Source organism: Pteropus medius, unplaced genomic scaffold (genome assembly GCF_902729225.1).
Source record: "Pteropus medius unplaced genomic scaffold, Ma_sr-lr_union100, whole genome shotgun sequence".
Classification (NCBI taxonomy): domain Eukaryota; kingdom Metazoa; phylum Chordata; class Mammalia; order Chiroptera; family Pteropodidae; genus Pteropus; species Pteropus medius.
The window spans coordinates 6,490,895-6,515,699 of NW_024351647.1; the positions used below are offsets into that span (position 1 = coordinate 6,490,895).

General features: G+C 42.7%; 1 protein-coding gene across 1 annotated transcript in view; it reads left to right on the plus strand.

Annotated features, from left to right (window-relative positions):
- Nucleotides 1–24,805, plus strand: part of RYR3 (ryanodine receptor 3) — a 466,421-nt gene that overhangs the window by 426,914 nt on the left and 14,702 nt on the right. The window contains 19 exon segments of the mRNA XM_039843988.1: nucleotides 1,159–1,265; nucleotides 1,687–1,738; nucleotides 2,679–2,735; nucleotides 3,658–3,757; nucleotides 3,909–3,988; nucleotides 5,438–5,514; nucleotides 8,054–8,127; nucleotides 8,383–8,400; nucleotides 8,807–8,887; nucleotides 9,351–9,439; nucleotides 10,526–10,654; nucleotides 12,098–12,202; nucleotides 13,954–14,035; nucleotides 14,689–16,016; nucleotides 17,880–17,938; nucleotides 18,588–18,759; nucleotides 19,861–19,947; nucleotides 21,154–21,354; nucleotides 24,337–24,467. Coding sequence (XP_039699922.1) covers nucleotides 1,159–1,265; nucleotides 1,687–1,738; nucleotides 2,679–2,735; nucleotides 3,658–3,757; nucleotides 3,909–3,988; nucleotides 5,438–5,514; nucleotides 8,054–8,127; nucleotides 8,383–8,400; nucleotides 8,807–8,887; nucleotides 9,351–9,439; nucleotides 10,526–10,654; nucleotides 12,098–12,202; nucleotides 13,954–14,035; nucleotides 14,689–16,016; nucleotides 17,880–17,938; nucleotides 18,588–18,759; nucleotides 19,861–19,947; nucleotides 21,154–21,354; nucleotides 24,337–24,467 — 3,029 coding nt within the window.

The window sequence follows — 24,805 nt, forward strand, 5'->3', positions numbered from 1 at the left end:
AATGACATGCAAGGGGTGAAAAGCTGGTTACAGCAGCCCCACCGAGCTTCATCTTGGTTCAGAAAGAAAATAAACCCTCCTCTACTCTGGCCAACCCATGATTGGTTTGTTTTTTTTATTTTCCTCTTTATTTCTCTCATTTATCTTTTTCTCTTCTCCCTTACTCCCTTCATTAGACTTACCCTGTGTTTCTTGTATTCATTCTTTCCCATGTGTCTTTCCTTTTCTATCTTTCCCTTTCTCCCTCTGTTTCTTTTCTTATTTTTTCCTTTAATCTTTTTTCTCCCATTTTCCTTCCATTTGTCTTTATGCTTTTTCATTCTTTTCATATATTCCTGTTAGCGAGAAAGGCAGTTTCTTCATTTTTCCAGTCTCTTGGTTAGTGTGAAGTTGACAGTGAGTATCATTTCAGCCCTCCACTCCTTCTGAACCATTCACACAACCTATGCAGTTCTCACCAATTTTCTGAATATGGTCCACCCTGCTGGTTCTGCTAGAAAGCTCACTTTTACCTCTGGCATCAGTTGCTATACCCCTTTCTGTAAAAGGAGACAGAGAAAAGATAATCAAAAGAAAAACTGGATGGCTGGCAGCTCCAGAATGGCGTTCCTCAGGAGCAACAGGATTTTTAGAATCAGGAGTGAGGTTAGGAAAGAAAAATGTTTAGCCAGCTTGAGTCTAGAACAGTATTAGCCCCCAAGCGGCCCCAGTGCTTTGTAACTCTTGCCCCACCCTGTCTTCAGCCCAAGTCTCCAAGAGAATTTCAGGTGTTGGCCAAGAGATCCAGGCTCTTGGGTGACTCTCCAGAGCTTCCCTCCTGAACTCGGGTGCCCAGACCTTGCATGAGAGTTCTGCTTTGGGATCTAGAGTGCCTCACCTGTGGCCAGGCTTTGGCTTTTCCTTTCATTTTGTTTTAACCCAAAATTGGAATGTTTCTTCGAATGCCTGGAAAAAAAAAAAAAACATATACATTTATATCCTGAACGTTGCATCCTTAGGGCTTCTGTTCTGAAATAAATATATGACGTAGTGGTCTCTCTTTGTGCTTTTAGTCTGTTGCACTCTGTGCCTTGCGCTTTACCTTCTCTCTTTTCGCATGCAGTTGTGTGGCATGTGTTGAAATCCGTCCCTAAAACCTGTCTGCATTGGTTTGTGTAGAAATCTCCCAAGGTGGAAGAGGAGGAGGAAGAGGAGACGGAAAAGCAACCAGACCCACTTCATCAGATCATTCTCCATTTTAGCCGCAATGCTCTCACGGAGAGGAGGTCAGCATCCTCGGAGCACCCTGCTCCTCCCAGTCACCAGGCATGGTTGTGTCGACCCCAGATCTTCCTCTACTGATGGCAGCACCTGGAAAGGGGATGCCAGATCAGAGCAGCCCTCCTTGCTGCCCTATTGTTGGCCATCAGGAAACATCTACAGAAACACCATAAGCCACAGCCGCTCTCATCATAATGCCAGACACTCGGGTCTATAGATTAAGCAGCCTGAAACTAAACATCATCCCTGAATTTTGTGTCAAGCCAGTGCTGATTCAGATTTTCAGAGTGGTTTCTAATAATCAGTGTGGGGGAGGGGGCTTTATATTAATTTACTAGTGCATATAATTTAAGATTTATATGGCTCTTGGTCTTTTCTGCTGGGTCCTGAATGTAGCCTGCTAAATATTTTCTCCATTCTTTCCAGTAAATTGGAAGACGACCCTTTGTATACCTCCTATTCCAGCATGATGGCCAAGGTACACCTGGGTTTTCTGCCCATTATCTTAGTCTGTATGTCTTCCTTTAGTCGCAGAGAAACTGTCATGTCAAGCAGCAGGCCTGAGACTCAGTCATGATGTGAGATCCAGGCATTGCACGATTCATGTGATGTACAGGTGACATCTATCGGCCTCCTAAGAAAACCTCCAGGTTTTGCAGGAATGGTGGGTGCTAGTGGCTGGGTTCACATGGCAGTTTTAAGCCAGCTAAACAGACCTTAGGCATACAGACTGCCCTTGCTCTTCCACTTAATGTTCAGAACACGTCCAATAGTTTAAACACATCTGTAGGTGAAGGAAGTTCAGTACATTTGGAAACAGACTTAGAAACTAGAGTGAGGTCCTAGTGTTCAGGAAGAGTGATCTGAGATGTTGTTTGTATGTCACGTAGAGGGAGGGTGGCTTCTGGAATGCTGAGTGGTTAAGGGAACTGCTCCTCAATGGGAAACCTTTGTGTCTGGTGGGAAGGGGAATATATTGGGGTACAGGAGCACCTATTCACCAGCTGCACCACAGGGTCATGATACAAAGAGGCACTTTGGGATTCACATTCTCTGACCTTCTTGCCAGGCCACTGGATCTTATCAGAAAGGGACAGCTCCCTACATTCCTGTCTCGATATACACCAGAACTTTACTAGATAAAAGAGTTCAGGTCTATGGTTAAACCCGATAAGTAGCCATTGATGATGTGGTCTCGGTGTTCCCATTTCTCATTTCTGAACCCCTTGGTAACTGCAGAGATGGCATTTGGCCCTGCAGTGGTCAAAATGTTCTTGTTTTTATGAAGTGCTAAGGTCCTGAGGTACCTGTGAATTACATCCTGTCCCCTGCCCTTGCACAGTAGAAGAGTCTTGTTTATTAGGTTGACTTTTAATTTGATTGTCTGTCTCCTCCTTCCCCTGCTCCATGGAATCCAGAGTTGTCAGAGTGGGGAGGATGAAGAAGAAGAGGAAGACAAGGAAAAAACATTCGAAGTAAGTTTTCACTAAGGATGAAGACAGGGCCACCCCAAAGTCAACCGGCGGGGCCTTCAGAAATGGGAGCTGACATTAGCCATGTGGCTCACCTACCATGTGTATCTGGCGGCAAATACCTAAGTCTGCCTGGATAATGCACACCCGCTAGCTGTGGTTCTGTTGTCCATCTGTCTGCTTAATGAAAGGTAGCAGTCAGCCAGGAAGCAAGCCGCCCCACTGGGTTTGTTCTTCTGGGAAAGATTGTACTTCTACTCAAGTATGGTGGTAACAGGGGCCATAGAAGGGCAAATTCAAACATCCAAATATGAAAATTCAAAGCAATGGAGGCGCTGGTGTGTTTTTTGCACTCCTATACTATAAACATAATAATAGCAATTTTTATTTTGAGGCATTGCAGGACCCTGAATCTCCCAAGATAAAACTATATTAATTGACTTGTACTCTCTTATAGACAAAGTACACAAAGTATGTAAGTGAACATAATTACAGTTCTAGAAAGCCTTGACATTCCAGTATCTCATGTCTGGTAGAGTCTCTTACTATGGTCTGAGCATTCTAGATAAACAGGTATTTTCTACATTCAGATAGAGATACTTCATTTGACCCCTAAGCAGTTTTCCTTGTATGACAGAACATATGAAAACAAACACCTTTTAATCTAGGGTCACTTCCTATAATTATAATAGAAAAAGGGAATGGACTGTGTTGCCTCTCAGTGCAAAAAGTGGAAAATTCATCAAAATGAGTGAATTATGGGTGGACAGTGTTAGAAAGCTGGGTAGCATCTGAAAATAAACTTCAGAGACCCACTTTATGTGTGTTGCCTTCCTTGAGCAAGTAAAGATTATCTCTCTCAACTTACCTCACCACAGTGAATTTCCTGGGTGTGAACAAATCTTTTCCTGTGTATTTTTTCCAGGAGAAAGAAATGGAAAAGCAGAAAACGCTGTATCAGCAGGCTCGGCTGCATGAACGCGGAGCCGCAGAGATGGTCCTTCAGATGATAAGCGCCAGTAAAGGTGGTTCCCGTGGTTTCTGGATGGGCCCCTGTAACTACCACAGAGAGGTCACACTGTGACATGAAGTCATTATTAAAGAGCCCTGATAAAGCCCGGTAGGTGTGATTTACCCTGTTTCCTTGGTGATTCAGTCGAGTCTTCACCACCGCAGGTGAGATGAGCCCCATGGTGATTGAGACTCTGAAGCTGGGAATCGCTATCCTGAATGGAGGCAACGCTGGTGTGCAACAGGTACTAGGGACTCATGGGAGGTAGCACAGGCTTCTTGGGATATTCCCATTTGACAACTGTCACACTTCAGGAAAGAGGTATTGACTCTGCTATCCAGAGGGGCCACCCAGAATCACCTTTGCTGGTGTTTGCCCTTAGGGGCCAATTATATCAGAGTAGCTGGGAACACTGATAAAACCAGTGTGGGAGTTGACAGACAAATCAAGAGGGTTTACCCAGGGCTCAAGAAGAAAATCATTTTGTTTTTTCATTGTTAGATTATTATTTGCAGAAATATGCACTAAGGGAGGTTTTCTAAGCCTTAAAATTTTTATTTCAACTTTTTTCACTAATCTGCCTTATTGCGAGCAAGGATCCTGGTCAGTTGAGGTTCATAATCCCACATACCTGTTATTTCTTCATTTATTTCTTTATACATTCAACAACTGTTTAGTGATTGCTGACTATGCACTATGGCCAGGCTCTGTTCTAGAGGTGGAGGGTGTAGCAGTTAGTGATGCAAATAAAAGCCCCTGTGCCCCTGCATTAAATGAGACAGCACACAGAATAGTAGCACAGAGTGCCTGGCACAAGGAATTCATTCAACAATCTGGATTGGAACTGGCTGCAGGAGACAAGAATACACTGGTGTCTCCTGGGCACTCTAGGCTCTGGCTAAAAACATCTGTGTGCACAGGAAAGTGACATTTCAAAGACTCTTGGCATTCGTGAAGGTTACATCCCAGGGCCTTTGAGAATCTCCAAATTCATAATTACCGTGATTAAATATAATTTTTCCCAGCCTTTAACTCATCCCAAACAAATTTCTCATTAAGAACTACTATATTCTAAGACACACGTCACTTTCTGTTCTCTTCCGTCACCACCTCATCAGTCGATTTTCTTGCAGGCCTCCTCCAACTTTTTTAAAAGACAAAATTTTTATTATGCCAAAGTTCTTGCCTTCCTAGTAACAGAGAACTGAGGGAACAAAGTCTGATTGTGAAAAAGATACTGAGCTCTCGATGAGGCTCGTCTCTGGCTAAACTCCTTGCTTCAGTGCGTCAAACTCATTTCGTGAGCTGTTCAGATTAGACCTCAGAAACCATTAAACTCTATTAGATTGTGGTCTTGGCGCTTGTTCCCAAGTAGGGGAGACTTCCTAGAGTAAACCTATGAAAGTCAAAGATCTACTTTAATGCCCTAGCAGAAATACCGGTGGACCTTTATAAAATAAAAACATCCACCCGAATTGATTCTCGTTCTCTAAATAGAGGGTGGGGCTCAGACACATGGCAGGTTTAAGTCCACAGGTGGCTCCGATGCTTCCCCAGGGTCACAACCCAGCTCCTCTGGATCTGACTGTGCCTGTGGGCCTGCGAATTGCCATTTCTCCATTACAGTTAGGAGGGTTTCTACTCGTGGCATAGTTTCCATTGTTCTTCCTTTGAAAATGTGTCTCCCTTGCAGAAAATGTTAGATTACCTCAAGGAGAAAAAGGATGCTGGATTCTTTCAAAGCCTTTCTGGTCTTATGCAGTCTTGCAGGTAAATGTGAGGAAACCACCCACAGCATTTTTAAAGACTCTTTACTATTCGAGGGAAAGGAAAATGGGATTGGGAGGGCCACAAAATAAATTGGCTTGTGATGGAATTGTTAAGAAAAGAATCACCCACTTTAGAAATCGAGGAGGATCGATGTTGCTCCTTTAGTCTTCAGGGTGACATTCAAGTAGTATTCCAGGGGAAAATGTAATCTCCATTACACACACACACACACACACACACCACACCACCCCCTCCTCCCTCCCTCCCTCCTTGTTTGGCTTTTCAATTGCCCTCACCTCCTTTTTGTTATGTTGTTATCTTCAGAACGGAATATGAGTTCCTCCTAAACATATATGCTCCTAAAAATCAAACCAGAAAGGAATGGAAAAGAAGTGAATATCCAACTATGACTCAAGGCTATGTTTTCATTGGACCTATTAGGCACTTTGGTAATCTTTATCCTTAGCTAGTCTTTGAGCCTGAATAGGTGTTTCAGTGGGTACCTATTTTGACACATTCATTTTGACAGAGGTACATCCTAACATGTAAACATTGTGACATATTCCTAAAGAACAAAGCATTAAACTTTCATTTATATTACCAAGTTGTGTATGCCTCCCCTCATGGCTGAACCCTCTGACAAATGAAAAATACATAACCAAAAGTCAGAAGGTTACCATAGTAGCTCATTTCAGAAATGAGCTAAAAAACCTTTCTAAGAAAAATGTCAGCTTATTCTCTAAGATCCACGTCTATTTTGAACAGTCTAAACTCATTCTGAAAGAAATTATCTAGCTCACTTGCCTCCGATTAATATTCTTTAAAATGGAATGTTAGGTTTTCCATTTGAAAATTTGGAGGATGGACGTGCTTTCTTTTGGTGGACTTCATAATTTTGCTAACCTTATTTGATTTGGGTAAATATTGTACCCTGGGGTCGGAGGGAGCATATTTGAGCTGCAATGCAATTCCTTGTTTTCAGCTCCATTTCCCCTCCACTGACAGCCAATTCATTTATTACTTTTCTTAGAAGAAAATATGATATTGCCATATCTGACTCACTGAAGGTAAAATAGTACATGTGGACTCAGAGATGGCAAAAATCAAGACAATTCATATCCATATTGCTCATGAAATTCTTTATTAAAATCCTAAGAGTTCTCTTGGTAGTCTGTAATACTTAATATTGCTAAACTCATTTATAATAATGACTTGGAGGAATGCCCTTAGAGGCGGCTGCCCTTAGAGGCCAGCTGAGTTCTAACAGAAGCTTTAAGAAATTTTAATGGTTTTTTGCTGATTATAAAAATACATGTTTGTAAAATGAGCATTAGAGAAATTAAAACATTTGAAACAGGTGTTTCGAGATGAAGGGTCGGGAATGTCTGTTACATAGATTGTCTACTGAATTAGAAGTGCTGCTTCAAAGCAGCTATGTCCAAGTAGCCCGTTTCCGTATTTTGCTCCTTTGATAGCAAAAACCAAAATAAGTAGTTTTATGTTATTGAACAGACTAATTTTACAGCAGGATCTGGGAAGAACCAACAAGATGGCAATAGGAATTTTCACTGTTTTCTCATTAAAATTCATCTAAATTGCAGAGTGTTTGGGACTCCCTAAAAGGGGAAAGATTTTTCCCTAAAGTCTTTCCTTTCTGATGGACATTTCCTTTGCCCAATGTTAAAAAGAAGGGCAAGATTTTACAGAATCTTAATGGATTCAGTCATAAGCTTCCCTAAGAGCTATATTCTTGTAAAACCTTATGTTCTTATGTTCTATGAAACCTTTGAGATTGGGGAAGGAGTTAGAGTCTGTTAGGAAAATAGAATGAGCCCCAGTTGGAAATAAAATGATCATATGGTGTCTTCATTCTTAAGCTTTGTGGTCATACTAGGGGTTCCTGACAAAGTTGGATTTGATGGTGGCTGTGACTGGAAAGGTTGAGGGAAGTGAAAGCCAACTTGTCACAAGTTTAGGAATACCTAGGGACACCATTGCCTCTAGAAAGCTTAACCTAGCCTACTATTTGGTCCCTGAATGATTCAGGAATCTTACTTAATAGGATACGGCCCTTCAAAATCTGAAAGGTTGTAGCTCTCTCCATCAGTGTTCATCCTAAGCACTAAAGCCCCAATTTCTTGTGATTCTTAAAGAAAGTAGGTAAATGTGGGAGGTGAACAGTTTAAAGTAAACTTTCCCTTGAGAAATCTTAGAAATAAATTGTTCCTTCTTTACTTGGGAAGACTTTCTAAATTTTTATCCATTCGAAAGGGCTCAAACTGGACAAACAATGATAGTTACCATAAGTGTTTCTGACACTCTCCATGCATGTGACAAGGTCTGTGAGCTCTAGGTATCCCTGGGCAACACTGCTCAGCACAAACCCAGGGAACCGTTAAGACTCTCAAACACATTGTGATGTATTAGTGCATTTATGATAATACAAGGACAGGATATTCTCAGTAGGTACATTGACATTAGAAATCCATTTTCCCAATATGTGTAGCCCTGAACCTTGTTTTCTTTTGTCTATTACAAGTGTCCTTGATTTGAATGCATTTGAGAGGCAGAATAAAGCTGAAGGCCTGGGGATGGTTACGGAGGAAGGAACACGTAAGTAACTAATGAATGTGAAGGCCACTCTCTTCCTGATTAAAATCTTAACTATTTCTGGTCAGAGAGCCCCTGCTAACTCTTTCTTAATCCGTAAGAACTTGCTCCATTTCAGCAAAATATTTCCATTAGTGGCTTTGATAAGCCAGCATCCAGTCCGGATGTGTTCATAGAGCCAGCCTTAGCTAGAAACAGTTTGTCATGGTGTTTATGGTTTTCTTACTTTATATTCTTTTGTTTTTCTCTTATCACCAGTCATTGTTCGTGAACGTGGTAAGTTTAAGTTTCTGGCCTGAGTTCCTACCGGGTGTGTGTCCTAAGGATTGCCTCAGCCCCGACACATTTCAGGCCCGGTGGTTGCACATTGAGTTTAACTCAGCACTTAGATGCTTAATTAAAGAAGAGTCTTCCATTTATAAAGCATGGGTTATGGACTGTGAATCATTACTGCCACTAGCCTGGTTGTTTTCCTTACAAATACACCTTGGGGCTAAATATTTTAGCTTTGTTTGTCTTTGTGTTCTGTAACCTCAGTTCCGGGTTAATCGGGTTCATCCAGTATTCATCCCAAGTTCCCTTTCCCAACTGTTCTGGCAAAGCCCCTTTAGCATTTTTGCAGTCATTTGCATTGGAGAGTGTTCTGTGTTGAGAAGCAAACAAATGTTCTCTTGTTTTCAAGGTGAAAAAGTACTCCAGAATGATGAGTTTACACGAGACCTCTTTAGATTCCTACAGTTACTTTGTGAAGGACATAACAGCGGTAAGTGGCACCGATCAATTTGTCAAGGGAAAACAACATTCAGGTGCAAAATTATGTATGATTCAGTTCAAGATGCCACATTCAGTACAACCAGTTACTAACTCAAAGACAATAGTTAATTCATTCCTCAATAAGAGAACCTATGAAAAATGACCTTTAACTTATGGCTAACGTTATTTAGTGCCACTCAGGCTAAGCTGCTTCTAGAATCTTCAGATGGTGAAACTAAAAACCCAACCCTTTCTGTTAAGTCCCTCGGGACTCATTAGGTCCAGTTTCCGGTGACACTGAGATGGGAAGGCTCAGGGCAGAGCTCAGTCCTGCAGGGTCTCCCAGGACCCAAACAGGGTGCCATTGTAAGACTTTTCACATAGTGTGCCTCTTCTGAGTTCAGCTAAGAGAGCATGACTGGCTCCCCTAGGCATGACAGGGACAGGCTCTGACCCAGCTCTGGTGTTGTCAGACTTTCAGAACTTCCTACGGACTCAAATGGGCAACACCACCACTGTGAATGTCATCATCAGCACCGTGGACTACCTTCTGCGTCTTCAGGTGAGTAGGCCTGGGATGGTGACGCGTCTCAGATGTACCTCCCAAAGCTAAAGACAGTTACACAGGGTCAGGGAGGGCCCCGGATACAGTCAAGCCCCAGTAAGGATGATATTGTAATTTATGTCCACACACTTAAGAGAAGTCAAGTACAGTAAGTCCTCACTTAACGTCATCAGTAGGTTCTGCAAAAAATCAGTTTTACCATAGGCTGATTGATAAAAACAAGAGTTCAGTTCCTAGGACATTCATCAATGTTAGAACCAAATGACATTGAACAAAACGTTATTCGAGGACCTGCTGTACCTAAAAAGCATGAGAAGCGGTTAAATACCACATCAACTATTATAAAATGCCAGTTTACTTAAGTTTTGCCGGTGAAAACCTAGCCACAATGCCTCAGGGCTATAAAACGGCCTATGAATGAGAACAGGTTCTTCACGACGACACAGTTCCAGAAAGTAGTGGGAATAAGGTGGGTCTACAAGTTCTTCGTATTGAGAAGTCACTCGGTTTAATTGTTTGAAGGAAAATCCAAATAATATCAAGAAATGTTAAAAAGGATTCTCTTTTCCGTTTGCTGATTCTTCATCCTCATTCTGCCATTTAACAGTTTGGGACCTGGAACAATCTATTTAACCTCCCTGTGTTCCCGTTTTCTCATCTAATATGGGAAGGACCCATCTCATAGGATGACAGTAAAGACTGAGAGGTTGAGGGCATGTAATGTGCTCAGAACAATGCCTTGCCCTTACAGTGTTTTCTATCACGTTGCTGTTGTTATGATTATTTGGACGATAATCATTATTAAATGTACCTTTTTCATTGTAAATAAACTGTCCTATATCATAGTCACCGAGGTCCACCTGAGTGCTGTCCTATCTCCTATCCGTTCTTTCCTGCAAAGGGATATCTGTACTACAGAGGTGCTACAGATCACTTATCCGTGCTTCTTCCCAGAGTCCCAGGCTTCTGTCATAACAAAGAGGTCATGGAAATGTAGGATTCTCTTATACTCTTCCTGAACCCTAGGTTTAGCTACACTGGCTGAAGCCTGAGAAACACTAAACTATACTCGTTTGTTCTTAGGAATCGATCAGTGATTTCTACTGGTATTATTCAGGGAAGGACATCATTGACGAATCTGGACAGCACAATTTTTCCAAAGCTCTGGCGGTCACCAAGCAAATTTTCAATTCTCTTACAGAATACATCCAGGTATGTGCTACACAGTGCGTGCTTGAAAACAAAGAACATTCTTAGCATCCCCATATTCTGTATTCCCTACAGAATATTTGAATGCACATACGGACTGTGCATCCAGCCCCATTGCTGACAGCATTTCTTATCGATAAATAGGAATCAGTAATATCTACACTCCGTGAGAAGCTATGATTTATGGTCTCCCACTGTGACCTCCTCATAGCGTTGTTGCACTTTATTGCATTTCTCTAGTTACATTTTTCTTCCCCCCAGACTAAAAACATTTTGCTGACAGAAAACTTCTTAATCAATTTAAAATTGTTCATTTCTAGCACGATGTCTAGCACATCATAGAAGTTCAAAGGTATGGAGAGTGGAGAAATGATTAATAGAATGAAAGAATAAAGAGATAAATGATGTTACCCTTGAGTCTTGAGATTAAAAACAGAATTCACGAGATCCTGCGACTTTGTCAGAAATTAACTTGATGGAAAAGATAACTTCAGAAGCACATAAACTCTGTTAAATCTACAAAGTGAATTTCAGGGCGAATAGCTAGATCTTGGGGCATTCTTTTTCTGTTCACAACATTCTCTGTTCGTTGGCTACAGTGGACTAGCTACCGTGAAAAGGAATGGAGGACATATTTTGGCATAAGTTGCTGTAAAATCAGTAGCCATATCACAGTCCTCTGTGATGTTATATAATTTTTTAAAGATCCATAAGATTAACCAACTGGCACACTCAGATCATATTTGCTTATTAAAAGAAACACAAAACTAAGAGAGAAATATCGGTTCAGTAATCTTCAAAAATAGGCAAAGTTATGAGCGTGGAAAATGCGAACCAGTAATTGTCATCCCTCTGTGTTTGGCTTTCAGAAAAGATAGAGATGGTATTATACCTGAAGTTCAGGTTAACGATAGGAAAATTCTAAAAGTAGTTGAACACCAGGAAGATTATTCAGATTTTTTTTTTACTTGAATAGATAGCCATGTGGTCAAAGCATTTTACATGAAGCCTGATAATGATATAGGTGTATTGGGGCCCGGTTTTCACATTGGGCTCCACTGAACACCTGAGTTCCTCCAAACCCCTCGTAGAGGCCAAGGTGTGGATGAGAGTGAGCAGGAGCACCCTTCAGCCCTGTCTCAAACAGAGTATTTAACTCTTTTAAATAATGTTCTGCAGTGTAAGATTGTATTTGAAGAGCACATTCTGAGGTTGAAAGAAAACCTCTGGAAGTCACCAGACTGTGAAATTCCTAGTGGCTTTTGCTAGACATAGGCCTCTTTGATAGGGAAGGGGTAATACCTTGGGGAAATACAGAGCACAAAATATGTGACTTTCAGAAGGCGCTCTCCATTCATATAAGCTGGTGTCAAATGCTTTTCCTAGGGCAAGTTTCAGAGCAGTTCGCAATGTTTAAGTGAAGTAAGGATGTCTTCCTCTCCATAGGGCCCTTGCATTGGGAACCAACAGAGCCTGGCTCACAGCAGGCTGTGGGACGCGGTGGTCGGCTTCCTCCATGTATTTGCTAACATGCAGATGAAACTCTCTCAGGTACCGTGGTCCATCCCCGATGAGTCATTGATGTGAAATGCTAAGTCAGCCCCTATTCCTTGGTATTCCCACTGTGAATGTGGCTGCTTGATCAAATGGCCGAAAGAGCCATGCAGATTAGGTCTTATTTTTAAAACTGTGGGACTAAATGGGAGACAGGAATGAATGTCCTCCCCTCCCCTGACAGGCTTTTGCATGGATGCAGCTTCCTTCCTTGTGTCCCACCAACCTACCCTTTTCATAATTGCCTCAACATTTGCTCTTTATGGTACTAATCCCTTGTGCTTCCTTGTCAGTGCTTTGTCAGTTTATAACAATCTATCAGCCCTGTCTGATCTGTCAAATAAATGTCTGCATGTCTCTTTAATTCACATATTCCTCTCTCACCTTTGCTTCCCCCTCTTTCCCCATCTCTGCCTTTCCTTCTCACTCCCCATCTCTCTGGCAAGATGAATCGTAATCGCTCGGAGCATTTATTATGAACAAATAAACGTAGCCTATGCAGTAGGTGATCGTCTCTCTCCATGGCAACACATGAGGGAGAACTTCAGGGTTTTTCAGGCTGATTAGAATAACATTTGCAGCATTAATTTAAATAATGTGTACCTAAAATTTTCAAGGCTGTCACATCCGCCTCCTCTCTTCAGGAATGTGCTATTTAACCCTTCCATTTTTTCCCCTTTTGACTCTGGCCTTATGGGAGGAGAGAGTTCTTGGGTGGGCTGCTGATTCGGCAATAATATGTCGGCTGACAGACTCCTGTGTAGTGCAGTGTAGAGGCTCCAGATAAGAGCCTGGTCCTGCCACCTCCTGACTGGTGACTTTCAGGAAGTCACTTCCCTTTTCTGGCTTTTTGTGTCATCATCGGTATTGGGAGTCAGAATAGATGATCTCTGAGGTCTCTTCCAGCTCTAATACTCTACACTTCTTTTTTGTATATAGCTGTGAAAGGTGCGGGGGAAATCCCTCTGAAATTCGAAGGGCTAGACAAAGAACTATGTCTTCGTGAGAGAAAGTCTGTAAAAGAAATGTGGCCCAGATGCATTTTTAATCTCACCTCCCGCTTGCCCACCTCAGATCTGCCAAGGATTGTTTTCCTTCTGTGACAGAGGGTATAAAGCAGAGCGTTGACTTGGCAATGCCCTGTCTGCGATGCTGAAATTAAAACCAAACAGACTAGTTTCGAAACCATCCGGAGGTATAGCTTCAATTATATAACATTTTAAGGGACCAGTGACCCCCAGATCACCACCAACTAGAATCAGGAGAACCTAAATTAATCCAGAATCTAAATTAATTCATTCAAATGAAGGAGAACCCACTTGGATTATAATCTCGATACCTTAATTGGATTGCAAAATATTCCCCAAAAAAAGCTTACTTGTATTTTTCCAGTATAAAACAAAACAAAACAAAACAAAACAAACCATATAAACTACTAGAGATACCTAAAGGCTCTTTGGTGTATTGGGTTGTTCAGTAGTTTTGGACAACAAGTGGTGTATCTGCCACACCGTGCTACTAAAAGGAAAACTATGAAGGAGTGTTATTGGCCGAGCCCTGCTACAACGAGCCTCCCAAACTACAAACAGTGGATAATAAGATGTCCACGTTCACGATGACAAGGGAGCTCATTCCTGAGACTGATGTAGCCTTCGCCTAAGCTTTCCAGAGCAGGCTCTTCTTGCTCACTGCCCTGTGCTTTGCCGAGGGATCAGATAGCTCAGGGGTATCTCCTGTTTCTGTTCTAGGATTCCAGTCAGATCGAGCTGCTGAAGGAACTCTTGGATCTCCTTCAGGACATGGTGGTGATGCTTCTGTCCCTCCTGGAAGGTTGGGCTGTTTGGTATAACTAGGCATTCACACAACTGTAATTGGTCCGAGCACTAACCGTACTAATCATACAGATTATCCTTCTGGCAGGTCATTGATCCGTATGATATTGGTTAGAAAGCCAAATTTTCAGCAACAGAAAATGAGTGAGGGGCACGTGGTCTGATGGACAAAGCCAAAACCAACTCATTTTATGTCAATAGGAAAGCCAGAATGAACTGGGGAAAACTTTCCTCCAAGCTTTGCTCTTCCTTATCCTCTCCCTCTCCCCATTGCTTTTCAGTACATCTGGCTGCCAGTGTGTATGCCAGCCATCTAGTTAGGCACCCTCCTAGGTCTAAGGGGATGAGAGGGGCACCACTTATCCCTATGTGTCCCCAATAATCTGGTAGCAAAACCGCTTCCCAGGCCCTGGGCCAGATAAGAGGCACTGGTGTCACCATCTCCTTCCTCCCTTTGTTTCTCTCCCACTTGGCTCCTAGTGGTATAGTCTTTATGGCTTGCTGCTCCCCCTGCCCATTTCCAAATCACCACGGTCAGTAAGGAGCTGACTGATTTGGCATAGAAGTCTTCTAAAAATAGCTACCTGACCAGTTACACAGTAGCTTGGGTTTATTGATATAATTGTATGTCTTTTTGAACCTGCCTCACAGGAAATGTGGTAAATGGAACTATTGGCAAGCAGATGGTTGACACACTGGTAGAGTCATCTACCAATGTAGAAATGATCTTGAAATTCTTTGACATGTTCTTGAAACTTAAAGACTTAACCAGCTCAGACACCTTCAAAGAATATGACCCAGATGGCAAAGGGATTCTCTCCAAAAAAGAATTCCAGAAGGCCATGGAAGGGCAAAAACAGTACACACAGTCAGAGATTGAGTTTCTCCTTTCGTGTGCAGAAGCTGATGAGAATGACATGTTTAATTACATTGATTTTGTGGACCGGTTCCACGAGCCGGCCAAGGACATAGGGTTTAACGTGGCAGTGTTATTGACAAATCTCTCCGAGCATATGCCAAATGATTCTCGGCTTAAATGTCTGTTGGACCCAGCAGAAAGTGTGCTAAATTACTTCGAACCATACTTAGGACGCATTGAGATTATGGGCGGGGCCAAGAAAATTGAGCGTGTTTATTTTGAGATCAGTGAATCCAGTCGAACTCAGTGGGAAAAGCCCCAAGTGAAGGAATCTAAGCGACAGTTTATCTTTGATGTTGTCAACGAAGGTGGGGAGCAAGAAAAAATGGAACTGTTTGTGAACTTCTGTGAAGACACCATCTTTGAAATGCAGTTAGCATCACAGATCTCTGAATCTGACTCAGCCGACAGGCCAGAAGAAGAGGAGGAAGATGAAGATTCTTCTTACACCTCGGAAATTGAGGGTGAAGAGGAAGATAAAAAGTCCTTTGAGTCTGCCTCTGCGTTCGCCATGGCCTGTGCCTCGATGAAGAGAAACGTTGCCAACTTTCTAAAGAGGGCAACCCTGAAGAACCTCAGGAAGCAGTACAGGAAGGTGAAAAAGATGACCGCGAAGGAGCTGGTGCGGGTGTTCTTCTCTTTCTTCTGGATGATGTTCGTGGGGCTATTCCAACTGTTCTTCACCATACTGGGAGGAATATTTCAGATCCTCTGGAACACGGTGTTTGGAGGGGGCCTGGTTGAGGGGGCAAAGAACATCAGGGTGACCAAGATCCTAGGGGACATGCCTGACCCGACCCAATTTGGTATCCACGACGATGCTGTGGAGGCCGAGAGGGCAGAAGTGACTGAGCCAGGTATCACCACTGAACTAGTACATTTCATAAAGGGTGAGAAGGGAAATGCAGATATTATGTCAGATCTTTTTGGATTCCACTCAAAAAAAGAAGGTGGCATAAAGCATGGGCCCGAAGTGGGTTTGGGTGACCTCTCTGAGATTATTGGCAAGGATGAACCCCCTACGCTAGAGAGTACTGTACGGAAGAAAAGGAAAGCACAGGTAAGCATAATTTGTTTTCATCATCTTTCTTTAATATGCCCAGAAAAAGACTTGCCACTATAGCTTTGTCGTTACGGACACCAATTCCCTAAGAGCCAACAGTGTATTAGACACCACCCCTCCTATGATTACACTGATCTTATAATTCCAGCTCTGCCATATCTGGAGAGAGTGAGACGTACATGGTTGTCTCAGTGTCTAATTGTTTAGTGGTCTTCAGTTTACACTGTAGAGTTCAAAGATGATGATCTGTGACACTCGCTTTGCTTCCACACTTTTATTAGAGGGTTAGTTCTCATGGTGGACAGGTTCATTCAGTGAGCCGAAAGCATAGAAAAGTATAGCATTAGAGACTTTTCTTGAGACAATACTGCAGTGTCCCAAAATGTCCAGATGATGTCCTATGATTTAGTACAGCGTCCTGGGACACATGCATTCTTGTGATGTACCCACTATAAAATCTGGACTTCGAGTCAGTCAACTAGATTAAGGGAATAAGGTAACAGTAATTCAGAGCCCCTTGGTCGTGGTCATAGTCGTGGATGTGAGCCCTTGGTCAACCCTCAGTCCTAGGTGTTTCCCTGTGTTGTAGCATCCAACTCGCAGCAGCATTATAGCATTAAAGAGAATTTGGAGAGAAGTGTGAAGAGATCAGAGCCCAAAGACAACTTTTATTCATTCACTATGTGCTTGTCACAGGTTTGGGCTCCAAGAATATAGTGGCGAATAAGAAAGTCACTGTCCCTATAATAGTGGAAAAGACAGACATTGCACAAGTCGGTATAAGCATGAAGAATGTTAGGAAGGAAGAATGCCAGGCGCTAGGGACATGTATAGGAAGAAACTCACCTGGTTTGGAGAGTCGAGGAAGGAAGCATCAGAATAATAGGCATTCTTACAGTATTAATGTATTTACTCTGCTTTGTTCCCTGAGGTAGGGCATAGACAGAGCTCGATAAATAATAGAAACTCATTCAAGGCCTGCTACATACCAGGCTATGTTCCTAGGACATGAGGATAGGTTGGTTAACAGAAGAGAAAACATATTCGATTTAATAGAGCTTAACTTCTAATCAAAGAAGACAACAAATACCATTTATGACACGTGCTAAAACAAATGAACGAGGACATGTGTTACAGAGTGAATGTGGGCCCTAATATGTATAGGATGGTCAAGGAGACTTCCCAAAAGGTGTCATCTGAACCAAGTCCTAAAAACTGGCAGGCAGGTAGAAAGCCAGGGCAGCCGTACTCCAGGCAGAGGATGCGGCTAGTATCAAGGTCCTAGGGAAGGATTTGGAACGCCACAGGAAAGGAAATCAGGTCTGGTGTTTGGGTGTAGGAGGTAACGAATCAGGTGGTACAAGACAAGAATGGAGTGACAGGCCATGCTCATGTAGGCTTTGAAGACCTTGGTAAGGAGCTTGAATTTCTAAGTGGACATCAGTCAGAGGGATGGGGGTGGTGGTCAGAGGACTGAAGACAAGGCAGGTTATCCTGTCTGATGGAAGCGGGTTCTGGATTGGGCCTGCTATGATCCATGTTTCATCTCTCTCTGACCCCATGCAATAGCAGGACCACTGCCACGGGGCTCTGAGTGTCCTAGCGCAAGTTTTCTCTTTGAGTTGAATAACAGCAGGGCAATGGAGTTTTCAAGTTTGAAATCTTTGTCTTGGCATCTCTCCAGAGTAGTTTGGTATGTAGTGGGACACTTAGGTTCCATGATCCTGAGAAAAGCAGAAGCATGATGAGAGAAAACCATTGGGACTTCTGACCAAGGAGATGAAAACGGCCAACGATATGGCTCATCACCGTGAACTCATTGATTTGAGGAAAACTTGACTGATTGTTATTTTTGTCTAGGCAGCAGAGATGAAAGCAGCAGATGAATCAGAAGGAAAAGTAGAACCTGAGAAGGCAGAGTAAGTTCTTGGTAGCTTCGAGTACTCACAATCCTATAGTAGATAGTTCTTGATAGCATCTACTGTTCTATTTCTGTGGTAAATAAAAAACTTGACTTCTGTTAATACGAGAAATAGATATTGTGCAAACCCTGGATACATCTCCTTTAACACCAGCTATACAATAAACACATTCTATTAATCTTGTTAACTTTTTAATCTTATTAGTAGACCAGAATTTCACCATCTGGCCAAACAAATTATCAAATGCCTACATTTTGCAACTTCTTATAATGATGACAAAGTCCAGTATATCCAATATCTATTACATTGCCAGGCCCTGTGCTAAGGTCTTTTATGCAATATCTCATTTAATTCCTACTGCAAACAGAAGAATAGGTATTATTGCCAATTAATGAAGTCTTAAAAAATAAAAGACTTTTCTAAAGGGAAAAGGCAAGCTGAATTTTAGAAGACTACATACTTATTTATAACTGATGTGCACCTATGACCATGGCTCATCAAAGTTGACATCCAGGCACTGTGGGGTGATATAAAGACCTGAGGTTCCCACCCCGCAAGGAATAAAGGTTCCTCTTTAATTCAATCTCCCTGCCTGGACCAGGCCTCCCTCTGCCCTCCGTGCTGAGTGGGTTCCTTGTTCATGCAGCGTGGAAGATGGGGAGAAGGAGGACACAGCCAGAGAAGGAGAGCAAGCCAAGGCCCTGTGGGCAGAAGCGACCAAAAAGAAGAAGCGACGGCGTGGCCAGAAAGTTGAGAAGCCTGAAGCCCTCATGGCCAATTTCTTTAAGGGGCTGGAAATCTATCAGACCAAGTTATTGGTAAGCGCTCCAGCCCTGGCCCCACTGGTGCAGGTGTTGGCCAGGGCAGACCTCAGCAAAGTGGCCACTGATTTCGTTTCACTATTTGGTTAGTTGTGCTTCCTCACGTCCTCATTCCTCTTCTCGTTTATCTGCCTGTTCCTTTTGTGTTGGAGAAAAGAAAGAGGATAAATGAAAAAGCCAAGCACTCCAGCTCCTCCGCCCAACAGTGGTGATACCTTCTCTGACCAGCGCTCCCATCAAGGGAGTAGGAATTCCTCTTTCTAGCTGGTCCTATATATATCATGTGGGGATGTAGCTAATCCTAGGCCAAAATTCAGCTGTAGTGGATCATTTGGCATGCAGAAAGAGTTTTACATGGTTACGTGAAGTTCTCATACGAGTCCTCAAAAGCTTTGTTATTCCACATGCACTCAGCCCTCAGCACAGTTAATGATATTCTTTCTCTGACAAATTGCCCACTGAGGCAGGGTTACTAATATCCAGGACACTTTCCCCAGCACCATTGGTGAGCGTCCCTACACAGAAAGATTGAGAGCCTTCCCAAAGCAGCTACCTACCATTCCTGCCCTAAAATGCTGGGTTTTCCAGGAAGATGGCAGCAAGAATGGGAATGGCACCCCCTGAGATAGGGGAGGCAAAGGTTCTGGGGCTATGAATTAAAAAGGGACATGGACCCTGGGCCACAGTCTGGCTGCATGCGGGGTGGGAGCTGTAGGGGTCTTTTGTGAGCCTGAATCATTCCTAATTTCCAAATAGACTACTTTCTGTGTGGAGTGCACACACACACACACACCGCCTACCTACCTTCATAGTAGCATTTGAGTCCTCTGCTGGTGGCATATTTAGGCATTTGGTTCCCTGAGCGATAAGCTGGAGCAGGGTTCCTTTGAGCATCATTCTAAACTTTTTTTTAAATCACCATTTCTGGTTCCTCCCCAAAATAAGTCCTAAGAAGGCCAGGATTGTCCTAGAAGGGCGGTTACCAAAGGATAGGACTTGTCCTGTGCGAACTTCTAACCAGAGATCTTCCGTGTGAGAGAGAGAAGTTCTCTTTCCCTTCTAAAGCTCTTCGACTTCTGCCTGTGCTTTTCTTTTCAGCACTACTTGGCCAGAAATTTCTACAACCTGAGGTTCCTTGCTCTGTTTGTAGCCTTCGCTATCAACTTCATCCTGCTCTTTTACAAGGTGATATTTCATTCAGGTGTTTTTTGCTAAACATAGTGTATACTTTTAAAAAAAAAAAAAAAGTAATAGAAATTAGAGCAAAGATTCTAATACTTAAAAAATTTCTAAGAAATTGGCTTCTAAAAAGGATATTGTCTTTAGCAATGGGAATAATGGTGAGACTGCTTGCAAGGGAGGCCAATTAAGACACTATTTCAGTAATTCAGGCTTTTTCTAGTTATAACTTAATAAATTCTCCAGATATTTGTTGGGAATCTACTATGTCCTAGACCCTGTATTAGGAACTATGAGGTATTACAAAATGAGTAATAAATACAGTTCTTTCCCTGAGGGATAAGGTAACAGAGAACCATCATAGTCAGCCCATGTTAGAACGATTATGAAGGAAGAATTAACAGGAGTTGGTTTCTAGATATGGGAAAAGAGGGACTAATCAAGATAAACGAAGAACTTGAATGTTGGTCTCATACACCGTAAGCACATAATAAATGTTCGTGTCATGAACTAATGAATGATAAGCCCTGGATTCTTAATATAGACTGGCTATTCTATCTCTTGCCTCTCTCCCTTCCTACTTAAAACCACTAGTCTAATTTTTATAACATTGCTTTCTACTCAGAACAACCTTCCACTCAATGAACTAATGGCTTTCTATTGCCTGTAGAAGAAAAATGGAAGTGTAGAGGGGTGTGGCAAGACTTGATTTTAAACATAATGAGGTTGAAGTGACTGCAGACAGCATCCAGGTGAAGGTAGCCAGCAGACAGTTGAAGCTACAGGATGGAAGCCTCAGAGGTGTAGATTTGGGAGTGTGTGTAAGAATGGCAGTTGAAGCCATGAGCGTTAACGGCATCTACAAAAGAATGGAAAATGTTGAGTGTGTGTGTACACTTGTGCGTGCGCATGTTTGTCTTAACCTCCTCTCAGGCCACAGCATTTCAGATATTACAGGGATTGTAGGTACAGGGATTATAGCATATATATAGAAAAACTTCCCTGATTTAAAAAAATTTTGCTTTTCCCCAAGATAGGTTTTTGTCTCTTGAAAATTTTATTTGCAATTATTACAGATACTGAGGGTTCCCCGTTCACTCAGCAAGTGATGCTGACCCGCTCCGCATATGCTAGCAATATAAAGTGTGTGGGAAGAGCCAAGTGTCAGAGGCTCTTTCTGGTGTTTATAAGAGTGCGTGTGTCCTGGACCAGGTCACTGAAGAACCTTTAGAAGAAGAGGCAGAGGACATCGCGAACCTGTGGCATTCCTTTAATGACGAGGAAGAGGAAGAAGCGATGGTGTTCTTTGTCCTGCAGGAGAGCACTGGGTATATGGCACCAACATTGCGGGCTCTGGCCGTTATCCACACCGTCATCTCTTTAGTCTGCGTGGTGGGCTATTACTGCCTGAAGGTGAGTTACTGGCCACTCTGAATCTAATCTGACTCCTGGGGGAAGAAGCCTCATGTTTGAACCGAGCCAGCCCTTTGTTCGCCAAGGCTTTGCTGATAGGCTAAGGTTTGTGAAGCAACAGCGTGGGTATCACCTAGCAGCTGGTTAGACCCACAGAATCTTGGGCCCCATCCCAGGCCTTTTAAGTCAGAATCTGCAATATAACCTCTCCAGATGATCTGTATTCACACTCCAGTTTGAGAAGCCTTGCTCTACGAGCCCCATTTCAGGCACCGCTTACTGAATTTCACAGAATTAAAATCTTCAAGCTAAGTCATCTGTGGAACTAGTAATGAGACGTTCTTCTGATCTTTGAATTTATGTTGGAATTTTTATAGGAATGCTTTTCATCTTTCAAAAATTATTAGGTTTTAACTATTTGAGATATCAGAAGAAAATTTGATCAGTTACTGTTTCAGTTACCTATTGCTGCATAACAAATCACCCCAAAACTTAGTGGCTTAAAATGACATGTTCTCTCTCTCATTCTGTGGACCGGCTAGACAGGCACATTTGAGCAGTTTCTCTGCTCCGTGCGAAGGTGGCTGCATCAGCCATCATCTGGGGGCTCAGCCGGGTCAGACTGTCCACGATGGCGCTCGTTCATGCTAGCACGTTGGCAAGAGAATGGCTGGCAGGCTGGGCTCTGCCAGGGTAGCTGGGCCTCTCCGTGTACAGTCAGGGTGTTGCCCTTTCCATGCAGCCCCTCCACGTTCTCTCTCCAGCTAGGTAGCTGGACTTCTTGCATATGATGCACAAAAGTGAAAGCTGCTAGCCCTTTTTAAGGTTTAGACCCAGAACTGGCACAGTTCTTTTCTCCAGCATTCTATTGGTGAAAGCAAGTCCAGTCATTTCTCCAGCATTCTATTGGTGAAAGCAAGTCCAGTCATTTCTCCAGCATTCTATTGGTGAAAGCAAGTCCAGGGCCAGCCCAGATTCATTGCTGCACAAGGTGCGGAGGAGTACACAAGGGCATGAATGCCAGGAGACCGCATTTATCAGGGCCGCCACCAGTTACATCAGTCTTCATTCTGTTTTTGGTGCTCTAAGTCCAGTTCTTTTTCTATTACACCACTTTTTTTTCTCATTACATTTTTCTTACTTTAGTGGAAAGTCTCTTTGGCTGTTCACCAGGCCAACTTCTCCCTGGGAAGAGTCCGGGAAATATATTCCTATCTTTGTGGCCCTCACTTCCCCCAGCATCATGTAGTAAGTCCAGTTACCCTGCTAGAGAGACCACATCCCCTAAACCACCCCGAGGACTCTACTGCCACAGTAAAAGCACAGTTTCTGGAGCCAGGCTGCCTAGGATGGACTCATAGCTCGGCCCCTAACTATGCCATTCCTCTGTTTCCTCTGTAAAAATGAGTATTATAATACTACCAACCCCTAAAAGTTGCTGGGAGGATTAAATGGCTTAATATGTGTGAAAGTACTCAGAGGACCAGACATAGTAATGCTGGAGTGCGTTAGTTACTGTTCCTTAGGTCACAGTCCTAGCGCTCATCTTGTTGGATGGGGTGCAGATATACTACTGACCTAGAGAAAACAGAAGAAACACTGCCTAGGGAATAAAAATGGACAAGTCCTATTTACAAGGCTATACAAACTCTTAGGAGATTGAAGGGGGAATGCTTTGAATCCCAGAGATCAGTACTGCTCTGAAACTTGATATTATTATTATTATTATTGTTATTGAGTCATTTCAAAATACAGCATAAATTAGTCGGCGTAGCTTTATCTTCGCTTCCCCTCCTACATCATCCATTAACTGACAGAAATCATCGATTCCTCATGGTGTGCAATGCCTATTATTAGCCTTTGTCACCTTCCTATCATTAATCCTTTATTTCCTCAGTGTTATTTCATTGTTTTAAAGAAAAAAGAGCAAGAGATAACTTTACAAATCATGATCTAAATTTTGTCTTTTTGTCTTGAAAATAAAGAGACTGCGTAGAGCCTATGGATTTCGTGAGCATTGGGAAAGAGTTATTGGGAATGAGTTTGGAGCCCAAGGTCTCGAGGATGTTGCTAAGTAACCAGTGGCTTCCCAGCTGAATGAGAAGGCCTGGTTCTGTCTGAATTCAGCTTTTCTGGCGAGAGCTCTGGCTATTCTGACTTCTGGGATTTCAATAGTATCCTCTGATCTCACTAACTCTGTCCTGTGTTTAAAGTGTGTGTGTGTGTGTGTGTGTGTGTGTGTGGTGATGGTTGAGGCAAGTGGATTATTTTCCCACCCTTTCCTGTGTACCTCTTTGGTTGTAGGTCTTTATAGCCATGCCACTGTATCTAGTCTAAAGCTAGAACTATAAGAGAATGGGGAAAGAGAGTTGAGAACAAATAAGTGTGCTTCTCCCTGGCAGGAATTCTGGGAAAGAATCTCAGGAAGAAAACCTCAATACCGAAAGGCTATGTGCATGGTCCAGTGAGCCCTCTCATTCTATCAAACCATGTTTCATTAACCAGACTTCAAAGCCATAAGATAACTATCATCCTAGCCATAGAAGGGAGTTGGAATTTTTCAAGACAAAAAGACAAAATTTAGATCATGATTTTCATGGTATTCCTGTGGCTGACCAATCAATTCTAGAGTAGTTTAGCTCCAGCCTAGAAGTCTTAGGAGACTTTAACTCATTTGGCCCAGGGGCTCATCTAAATATGGCCTTCTCACCTGGACGGGTCAAGGCGTCCAGTTTGCATTAATATCAGCTGTTTACCCAAACCTTAAATGGTGGCCCAAATCACATCAGCTTTTGAAAAGGGGGGTGTATTAGCCAAAGTGAGAAGAGACATGACTTTGGACCTCCAATTAGGTACCCTAAGAATCCTACTTCAAAGAGATTGTAGCCCTGAAGGTGGAAGGCTGATTTGTAAGAAATGCTTGAGAGAGGGTGCTTTAATTAGAAAGCCTTCTCTAAGTTACCAGTGTCTTCCCATTCCTAGGTCCCTTTGGTTGTATTCAAAAGGGAAAAAGAAATTGCCAGGAAGCTGGAGTTTGATGGCCTATATATCACTGAACAACCATCTGAAGATGACATCAAGGGGCAATGGGACCGCTTGGTAATCAACACACCGTAAGTACCCACCCACACTCACACACACCCAAGGAAATCAAGCCTTCTAAGCCTTAGTTTCCTCTTCAGTAATAGAGGGATAAGACTACCACCTCCTACAGTCAGAGTATTCATGCTTGGCCCAGTGCCAGGCACACGGTAGATATCAAGCCGTTATTCATTCCCTTTCTCTATTTAAAAAATGGCCATTTCATGCCGGTGCATTCACAATTGTGAAAATGAGAGTTGCAAGATAATGTTCTGAAAGAAACGAAATAGGGCTAGTTAGGTAAACAAAGGTGACCATGTTGAAACTCTGAGCTGTGCCAATTAAAATATGCACATCTAGAAACAAGAAC